The sequence below is a fragment of the Hyalella azteca genome, unplaced genomic scaffold (genome assembly GCF_000764305.2).
Source record: "Hyalella azteca isolate HAZT.00-mixed unplaced genomic scaffold, Hazt_2.0.2 contig1576, whole genome shotgun sequence".
Taxonomy (NCBI): domain Eukaryota; kingdom Metazoa; phylum Arthropoda; class Malacostraca; order Amphipoda; family Hyalellidae; genus Hyalella; species Hyalella azteca.
In genome coordinates this window covers 1-10,725 of record NW_025931883.1, presented here as the reverse complement: position 1 = coordinate 10,725, position 10,725 = coordinate 1, and the positions used below count along the sequence as shown (strand labels likewise).

At 43.0% G+C, this 10,725-nt stretch overlaps 2 protein-coding genes across 2 annotated transcripts; both read right to left on the bottom strand.

Moving 5' to 3' along the window:
* Positions 1–268: 268 nt before the first annotated feature.
* On the bottom strand, positions 269–8,302 carry LOC108676800 (probable ATP-dependent RNA helicase DDX52; the record flags this gene model as incomplete). Its single annotated transcript, XM_018164938.1, is given in 11 exon segments — positions 269–430; positions 1,105–1,331; positions 2,460–2,582; positions 2,907–2,997; positions 4,475–4,678; positions 4,856–4,928; positions 5,241–5,459; positions 6,398–6,542; positions 7,220–7,297; positions 7,615–7,688; positions 8,227–8,302. Coding segments are annotated over 11 exon segments (1,472 nt in total), but the record flags the coding sequence as incomplete, so codon positions are not given.
* An 813-nt stretch (positions 8,303–9,115) lies between these two features.
* LOC108676799 lies at positions 9,116–9,844 on the bottom strand. Its single transcript, XM_018164937.1, has one exon. It carries the CDS (start codon positions 9,842–9,844, stop codon positions 9,116–9,118), a length of 729 nt encoding a protein of 242 aa, XP_018020426.1.
* Positions 9,845–10,725: the final 881 nt, after the last annotated feature.

Below are 10,725 nucleotides of genomic sequence, written 5' to 3'. Positions count from 1 at the left end.
CACGAGATTTCATACCTACTGAAATTATATGATATTAGAGCCGCAATATTTAAGACAAAAATAGGACCTTTCCAGCCCTGCTCTGAAGTCCTCCTCTACCTCTCACCACACTCCCCACTCACAGCACACTCCCCGCTCACAACCTCACACCACACTCCCCACTCACAGCACACTCCCCGCTCACAACCTCTCACCACACTCCCCACTCACAACCTCTGACCACATCCCACTCACACCACATCCCCACTCACACCCCATCCTCACTCACAATTTCTTATCCTTATCGACGGCATCAAACTTGGCTCCCTCGGACACGAAGCCGCGGTCCTGCTGTAGGGCGGCGAGCTCCTGCTTGGTCATGTCAGCCTTCTTGATGGCAAGCATCCAGTCCGGCACTGCGCTGCCTGACGCCCGCACTGTGCGAGCAATACTGCACAACAGAAAACTTCCTTGAAAAAACGCTGTATTAAACTAAAATAAAGAACTAATAATCAGCAACAGAAAAAAACGTCCTCAAAAAAAAAAACCTATATGAAACTAAAATAAAGAAATAACAATCTGATTAAAGACGTCTTTCAGGAAAAATTTGTTGAAGAAGGGAAGGGGTTAGGTCATCGGTCGGGCGCCCGCCGTATTTACAAATGCAGCCTAAGTTGCAAGACGAGTCTTACGTAAATAATATAAAAAGCTTTATCGTGAACGTACCGGTGATAAATTTGGCAGGTCTTCTACACTTCCTTAGAGACATCGAATAAGTTGCCAACTTGGGAAAATTTTAGAGAGAAGCAATTTTCTCCAGTGTTACCAATACAGTACTTGGAAATGGTCCAAAGATGGCAGGTACCAACAAAACTCAGAAGCCGCACTATCAAAAAATTGCTATCTAAGTATACATAGCGACCGAAGTACACCCAGCGGACTAACTAACTGCACGTAGCGGCCATTAAGTACCTACCTATATATACACGTAGCAACCCAAGTACACGTAGCGGCGTATTTCTAGTCTGTGATTGGCGGATTTAGCTTGAATATTTGAATAACCATCAATGATAGACTGGCGGACTTACAAACTCGGAACTATTTCTGACAGTCCAGCGAACTCACATTCCCAGCATTGGTCTGTCCGCCATGGTCCAGAAGGTGACGGCCTTGCCCTTATGCTGGGCACGACCCGTCCGCCCGATACGGTGTACGTAGGACACGAGGCTGGGCGGGAAATCGTAATTAATGACCAGGTTGACGCCCTTGAAGTCGATGCCCCGGGACATGAGCTCCGTACACACCAGCACCCAGATCTTCTTCGCCCTGAACGCCCGTACGCACGCCTCGCGCTGCAACAAACAAACAAGTCAGTGTGGTAGAAGAAGTAGGTACGTCAGTGCGCAGTTATCACTGATGTAACACTATAATACCTATATATATCATATAATAAGAACTCAAGAATTTAGAAGCAAAGAAAACCGTCAAAAAATTTACAGTTTCTTAAGAATGAAAACGTTTCGGAGTCCAGCTCCATCGTAAGTTTAAACCCTATGAGACAAGTAGAATCGATTAGAAAACTAAAATCCCATTGAAAATAAAAATCTAAATTGACAAATCTGACTAAAAAGGAGCTGTACTCCAAAATCTTTTTATTCTTAAGAAATTGTGAATTTATTTACCGTTTCTCTTTGCTTTTAAATTCTTGATAAACTTGCGATTTACGCAAGCAAATGAGCTCAACAATTATAAGAACTACCGTAGGTATGTTAAGGAAATAATGATCTAATAATATTGCTAAAAATATTGTAGAAATGGTTTCAGATGAAAACGTCATGAACGAAAATGAAAAGAATTCATTCATTACCCTGAGCCAGAGTGCGGTCGCCGTGTATGGCATCCACCATGACCACAGTCTATTTTCTTTGCTTTTAAATTTTTGCTAAACTTGCGATTTAAGCAATCAAGTGATCTTAATAATAATAAGAACTATGTCAAGAGAATAATGATCTAATTATATTTATAAAAATATTGTAGACATGGCTTCAGATGAAAACGTCATGAACGACAATGAAGAGAAATCGTGAGTTTGCTGTTACTAATACTGATAAAAACCATGGCTAGAACTCAACTATCCTGCCGTGGATGGCATCCACCATGACCACAGCGCCACTACACACCTGGGCCTGGGTGCGGTCGCCGTGGATGGCATCCACCATGACCAGAGCCCCACTACACACCTGGGCCTGGGTGCGGTCGCCGTGGATGGCATCCACCATGACCACAGCCCCACTACACACCTGGGCCTGGGTGCGGTCGCCGTGGATGGCATCCACCATGACCACAGCCCCACTACACACCTGGGCCTGGGTGCGGTCGCCGTGGATGGCATCCACCATGACCACAGCGCCACTACACACCTGGGCCTGGGTGCGGTCGCCGTGGATGGCATCCACCATGACCAGAGCCCCACTACACACCTGGGCCTGGGTGCGGTCGCCGTGGATGGCATCCACCATGACGTCGTCGTACACGAGCTCCATGAAGAGCTGCCGCGCGCGCTCCTTCGTCTGCACGAACACCAGACATGGCGGCTCGAAGCCCTGCACGGGGGGAGGGGGGGAGATGGATCAGATTATGGGACCAGATAAATCAAATCCCTCATAACTGGGTGACGTCATGGAGTTATGGTACGCCACCAGATAGATTATAAAGCCATCCGATAGGTAGATTATAACGCCACTAGCACTATGCCGATAAAGTAGTATAAAACATTGAGGAAAAAAACAAGTGAATAGTAAATTCCCAAAAGCCGTAACAAGAAGAAAAAACAATTGAGTGACAAGTAAATTAAGCTCATATAATACCTAAATCCCCAAAAGCCGTAACAAAAAAAAAAAAAGCTCGTAATAAGACGCGAGTTTCACCTTGGCAAGCAAGTTCCTGAGCGCGTAAATCTTGCCGTTCTCGTCGCCGCAGAAGACAAGTTCCTGAGCCACGTCTTCAGACGCAGAGTTTCTGGACAAATGACGAGGAATTAGGTCACAATAATTTATGTGTCATCTTGTCCAACTAATGACACACTCGAGCCACGTCTTCAGACGCAGAGTTTCTGGACAAATGACGAGGAATTAGGTCACAATAATTTATGTGTCATCTTGTCCAACTTTATCAGAAAATTTAACCTTATATCGCAATAGTAATTAGAAGGTCATGTAAATCTTAATTATTCACTATACCGATGACAAGCATTGTTGGAAAAATTTATGTGTCATCTTATCAAACTAATGACGCGTTTTCTTGCTCGCAACACCACGCAGCACTGAAACGCTCTTTTGCAGGGTCAAAACGTGTCAAGATGACCCGAAGCAAAATAATTATAAGAGATGGATTCATTCAGACAAATTCTCCATCATGTTTTTGAGTGTTATTTCCACTGTCCGCCAAGTGGCAAACCAAGATTTTTTGGGGTGGATATCAACTGTTATGAGTTCATTGCCATTTTATGTGATGGAAACGAGGACACCGAGCAAAAAATATTGGCTGCGTTCCGTCATCGTAGTCAGCTATTTAAAAATATAGTAGAAATTACTTTTAATTTTTACTTTTTAACCTACAATTGAAATTTCTGGCTTTTCTCATTTGAAATTGAGAAATTTCAATCAAAATATGTTATATTGCAAAGCAATACTATACTAGGATGTTGAAATAGCGTCAATGATATCAGTTACACTTGTGGCTAAGCGGCTGACTCACTTGGCGCCCACCTTGAGGCATGACTCACTTGGCGCCCACCTTGAGGCATGACTCACTTGGCGCCCACCTTGAGGCATGACTCACTTGTTCGAGCCACGTCTTCAGACGCAGAGTTCCTGGACAAATTACGAGCATTAGGGCACAATAGGTAATTTATGTGTCATCTTGTCCAACTAATGACACATTCGAGCCACGTCTTCAGACGCAGAGTTCCTGGACAAATTACGAGCATTAGGGCACAATAATTTATGTGTCATCTTGTCCAACTAATTACGCGTTTTCTTGCTCGCAACACTACGCAGAGAGTGGACGCAGCACTGAAACGCTGCTTCGCCGGGTCAAAATGGGTCAGGATGACCCACGCCAGGGCAATAAGAGATCATAATTTGGACAAAGTCTTTATTATTTTTTGAGAGTTATCTCCAATATAGGCTGTTTCGTCCGCGCGCTCAGCCATTCAACAATACAGCTAAAAATATCACTTTTTAACCTACAATTGATTTTTTCTCTCATTTGAAATTGAGGAATTTTAATCATAATATGTTATACTGCAAGGCAATTCTATATTGGTATGTTAGAATAGCGCCAATGATATCAGCTACACTACAGGCTAAACGGCTGACTCACTTGGCGCCCACCTTGAGGCATGACTCACTTGGCGCCCAAATAAAGACACGACTCACTTGGCGCCCACGTCAAGACATGACTCACTTTGCGCCCACGTCAAGACATGACTCACTTGGCGCCCACATTAAGAAGGGCGACGCAGTTGAGGTTGTCGAGGCACCACTGCTGCAGGGGCGCCGAGTGCGTGGCAGAGAAGAGGCCGCGCTGTAGCTTGGGGCCCGCGCACGCCTGGTAGATCTGCGCCAGCTGCTCCCTGAAGCCCCGCCTGCCGCCCTCGAACAGATGATCGCACTCGTCCATGATAAGCCACTCCACGCTGTATAGTGAGAGGGGTGTTAGTGACAGGTGGTCTAGTGAGAGGGTGTTAGTGACAGGTGGTCTAGTGAGAGGTGGTCTAGTGACAGATGGTCTAGTGACAGATGGTCTAGTGACAGATGGTCTAGTGACAGATGGTCTAGTGACAGATGGTCTCGTGACAGCTGTCTTAACTCACTTATCAAGCTTAATGAGAGGCTCGTCGCTGTTGATCATGTACACAAGGCGGTTGGGAGTCGTCACCAGGATATCTGCAACACAAACGCAAATATCAATGCATGTATCATAACAAATGCAAAATATCAATTCATATACTCATAACAACGCAATTCATAACAACGTAATTGAGTCCAAAAAGAGTTATTCTTTGAATAAAAAAAAAAGATTTGGTATTGTTTCTCCAATGAAAGAGAAACCAAACCAAATGACTCACCAAATTTTTGTGACGATTTTAGCCCAAACTTCTTGGCAATTTTATCAACTTTATTGATGACTCACCAAATTTTTGTGATGATTTTGGCCCGAACTTCTTGGCAATTTTGTCAACTTTATCGATGACTCACCAAATTTTTGTGATGATTTTGGCCCGAACTTCTTGGCAATTTTGTCAACTTTATCAATGACGTGGACTTTAAGTCCCGTGCCCCTGGCAAGGAACTCGCACTCCCTGAAGGTCTGGTCAGCAAGCTCCCTGGTGGGGGCCACAATCACCGCCCTGAACCCCAGCGCGCGGGGCCTGCCGAGCTGGTGGATAATGGGGAGAAGGAAGGCTGCTGTTTTGCCTGCAAAAAATCACTTTGTAATAATTGTAAGCTTTGTAAAAATTGTGTAAAACTAAAATGCTTTGTAAAAATTAAGTAAAACTAAAATGCTTGGTAAAAATTGTGTAAAACTAAAATGCTTTGTAAAAATTGAGTACCGGTAATGGCAAAACTAAAATGCTTTGTAAAAATCGAGTAATATCAAACTAAAATGCTTTGTAAAAATTGTGTAAAACTGAAATGCTTTGTAAAAATTGTGTTTAACTAAAATTCTTTGTAAAAATTGTGTAAAACTAAAATGATTTGTAAAAATTGCAAGTTTATCCAACATAATTCAAACTAAAATAATGAGCACAAAGAGGACAGATGTAACCAGTACGAGGTTAGACTGATTCACAAGCGTTCTGAGACACAGAACTGCAGCAAGTAGGGGACTAGCAAACATGTAATAATGCTTAGATGCTTCAATTTCATTTGTGTACCCCCAATTCCTTCAATGATAAAAGAATGAATTACAACACAAGTCAAGTCCTCAACATACATACGCTTTACTACTCTGTCCATTACATTGAAATATGGTATAGTATTCATACAGAAATAATTCACCGTTTGTGTAGAATCTGCTTCCAGTAAATTTGTAATAGCCTGACACTGAGCGTTAGACTAACAGACTATAGAACTACGAGAAAAATACCCTACAACACTTAAAATAAAAAACTAAGAAGTGCTGCACAAAATTCAAATTCACTGAGGTAATTGTCACAGAATATAAATAAAAATTCAGTGACGTAATTGGCACTGAATATTAAATTAATTTACGTAGGTGATATATAGTAAGATATTCACTAATACATGAAAATTCAATAAGATGACTGTCACAGGAAATGATACTAAATTCACTACCTATACAAATTGCACATTGCAAACATCAAGACCAACAAGTAAGACATGTGACTGACCTGATCCTGTGGGGGCGGAGGCGAGCAGCTCCCTGCCCCCCAGCATGAGGGGCCAGCACTGCATCTGAATAGGCGTGGGTTCTGTGTAGCCTTGGGACCTCAAGTTCTGCACCAGCACCGAGCTCACTCCGTGCTGGGTCTCCAACTGGTGAATGCGAGCTGGGTAAATGGTCATAATTAGCACAGAATTGCTTGCTCCATTAGCTTGCACACAATGTATAGGACTCCCAACAACATGCTGAGGTAATGGCAGCAGTCAAGTAGAAGTATTAGAGCAATGATCAAATTAATCACAAAAATTTCACATTAGTCATTAGCTGCAATTATAGACTTCATTACACTCAAACTATTGCATTCCATAGAAATATTTCGTTTAATCAAGTAGTGGAATGATGATAGATATAAAATACTGGATAAAATAGCATAACATGTTTCTAAGTTTTAATCAAATGTAGCAAGTTAGATCAAGGCTTATAGTTCAATAACCTAAAATGTCATTAGCAAAAAAAAAAAAATCCAGCAAATATTGCTGAGCAGGATGATGTGCCAGATTTTAAATAGAGTGGACATCAAATCAATGTTTCAGCTGTTATGAAATTGTCAAATTTTTTCAGTGATTATAATTGATTGAACAACATGAGAAAAGATATAGGGGCATAATATGAACAACATGCACTGCAATGCCCTCTAACTTTTTAATTAGGTGCTAATCATTGCATATAGGTAAGTGATAATTACAGCATCACTTGCCCTTTGCAGCTCTGCAACAAGCACACATAACCTCATGAGTAGAAGAAAAAAATTTTGCTGAACAAAATTTACCTGAGCAAAGTCAGTGATTGGGTCAGGGATGTCGGAGCCCCGCACTCTGATGTTGTTTTCTTTGCGCACACGTTTTATCTGAAAGATGAAAAAAGTTTAATTTTTCCAATGAATGGATTACTGAGAAAAACTTGATAAAGTTCTGATATTCCATTCAAGATTCCTGAACTATTTAACACATTTATGTGATCCAAGATGCAATTAATATAATTACTTGTACTTTCATGTGTACTGTACCTACATGTACAAGCAATCAATCAGTAATAAGGTGAAACAAGAGTTCCTAAATATAGTCAAACAATTACCATAATTCAACATGATAATAAGGAATGAGTGGCGCAACTGACTTGCAGAAACAGTCTAGACCGCCATTGCTGATTGCTTTGAGTTCTCACCTTGATTTTGTGTTGCCAAACTTTGGAGCCTTCAGCTTTCTTGGGGACATTCTCTGCCCCATCACCACATTCATCTGAGAACAATAAAAAATATTTACCATAACCCATAATTTATCAGATATCAAGAGCATGTGCAACATTAATCATGAATGACTACAACAAGGCATTATAATTCATGCTTTGAAAACGTGTAACTTATGCAAATATAGGTACATAAGAAATCTTCATGACTTATGGAACATCTCCAGATGATGTTTATCACTTTAAAGAAGATGCATTTTAACTAATAATGTTGTTTACCAAATATATTTATAAAGCAAGAAAGAGGATTAAAACACTCACCCAATTAATTTGAAAATATTATGAAAACATATCTCATCGTTTGAGACCATTGAAATATAAGCTGAGTTTTTAACATCCGTGGCCACATGCACTAAATATTTCCATGTCTTTCGGGGCAAATCTAAATGATTTTCAAGCAGATTAGAGAATGTTTGCAAGTTTCAACAATGCATGATAACAATGGCTTCAAAAAGAGCTGGTAACACTGAAGTCGATCAGGAATTGTTACCAGAAAGAAGTTGAAGGATTTTTAATACAAAAATTACCCACTTTCAGATTCCTCATTGTCCTCTTCTTTGCAAACTGATGAGTTTGTGGTTGGTTTAGCAGAAGCTGATGACTGGAGCTGCAAAAAATGAAGCACTAGTGTTAAAAATCATTTCCGATGTGATTGTGAATCATATAATCAACAAATTTTTTAGTTTGTGACTTTGTGTTCCAAGTATTGCTTGAGAATATAGAAATTTGGACTTTTTCTTTAACCGTCAAGCCCAGACTCATGGAACAGGAATAGAAACTAAAGTTAGTCTGACATAAATNGAACGGGGCTACTCGGGACACTTGGAATAAAACTTCATTTTAAAACATTTGAAGCATGCAGAGTGTACTCATCCATTACTAACAGTACTCTGAAGTCCTCCTCTTTCATTGTAGATGATGTAGACTTGTAGAGGTAGAATACATGACATTTTCTGTGATTTTTACTTTTTTTTTCTTTATTGATATGATATTACCACATTCATTAATTACCTTATTCTTTATGCGATATTAAGCTACCATATCAAAAACTATCCATGAACATGCCATTGAGCATTTACAACAACCTTGTCCACTGCAAGCTTCATATCAGCAGCCTTATAGCATTTTTTCTGTATCTGTAAGTGTAAGCTTACAGGACGGCTTGTAATTTCAGCCAGATTCACAGTCATGAGTCATTTTTGTCCTAGTTCCATTTGGCTAGTAGCCTAGTACCCACTATGCAGAGGGTTGATGCAGCGTCGCCAATATATGGATTTTTGAGCCCAAAGCGTCGCCGGCCATTTTAAAGATGCGTCGCCGGGTAATTTTTAATGAAAAGCCATTTACGCTGAGTAATGACGAACTATTTACAAGCCACGAACTTATTTACAAGGTTGCATGCACGTGTTACTCCTGTCTCTTATACACATCTNAGAGCCCCACTACACACCTGGGCCTGGGTGCGGTCGCCGTGGATGGCATCCACCATGACCACAGCCCCACTACACACCTGGGCCTGGGTGCGGTCGCCGTGGATGGCATCCACCATGACCACAGCCCCACTACACACCTGGGCCTGGGTGCGGTCGCCGTGGATGGCATCCACCATGACCACAGCCCCACTACACACCTGGGCCTGGGTGCGGTCGCCGTGGATGGCATCCACCATGACCACAGCCCCACTACACACCTGGGCCTGGGTGCGGTCGCCGTGGATGGCATCCACCATGACCACAGCCCCACTACACACCTGGGCCTGGGTGCGGTCGCCGTGGATGGCATCCACCATGACCACAGCCCCACTACACACCTGGGCCTGGGTGCGGTCGCCGTGGATGGCATCCACCATGACCACAGCCCCACTACACACCTGGGCCTGGGTGCGGTCGCCGTGGATGGCATCCACCATGACCACAGCCCCACTACACACCTGGGCCTGGGTGCGGTCGCCGTGGATGGCATCCACCATGACCACAGCCCCACTACACACCTGGGCCTGGGTGCGGTCGCCGTGGATGGCATCCACCATGACCACAGCCCCACTACACACCTGGGCCTGGGTGCGGTCGCCGTGGATGGCATCCACCATGACCACAGCCCCACTACACACCTGGGCCTGGGTGCGGTCGCCGTGGATGGCATCCACCATGACCAGAGCCCCACTACACACCTGGGCCTGGGTGCGGTCGCCGTGGATGGCATCCACCATGACGTCGTCGTACACGAGCTCCATGAAGAGCTGCCGCGCGCGCTCCTTCGTCTGCACGAACACCAGACACGGCGGCTCGAAACCCTGCACGGGGGGAGGGGGGATCAGATTAGTGGACAAGGGCCTATGCTTTCAAAAAAAGATAAGAGATCGTAAGTTCATCCGCCAGTCATTGACGGCCTTTCAAGCAAAATCCACCAATCTTAGACAAAAGAATAGAGCGTAAGTACTTACGTTCACTTAGCAAATTTTGAAAATTTGGGATCTGATAAACCAAAACCCCCATAACTGGGTGACGTCATGGAGATATGATACCAGATAAATTATGAAGCAATTAGATAGATTATAACAATCAGATAGATTATAAGGCCACCAGATACATTATAACGCCAGTTGGCCGATAAAGTACTACCTAGTAGGTATATAACATCAAGAAATAACAATTAAATGAATAGTAAATTTAGCTCATATAATTCTCCATGGTAAGTGGGGCCCTCCATGGTAGCTGGGGCCCTCCATGGTGAGTGGGGCCCTCCAGGGTAATACAAATAATATATGCCCAAAATCATTCACAAGATAAGCTCGGAATAAGACGCGAGTTTTACCTTGGCCAGCAAGTTCCTGAGCGCGTAAATCTTGCCGTTCTCGTCGCCGCAGAAGACAAGTTCCTGAGCCACGTCTTCAGACGCAGAGTTCCTGGACAAATTACGAGCATTAGGGCACAAAAATTTATGTGTCATCTTGTCCAACTAATGACACACTCGAGCCACGTCTTCAGACGCAGAGTTTCTGGACAAATGACGAGGAATTAGGTCACAATA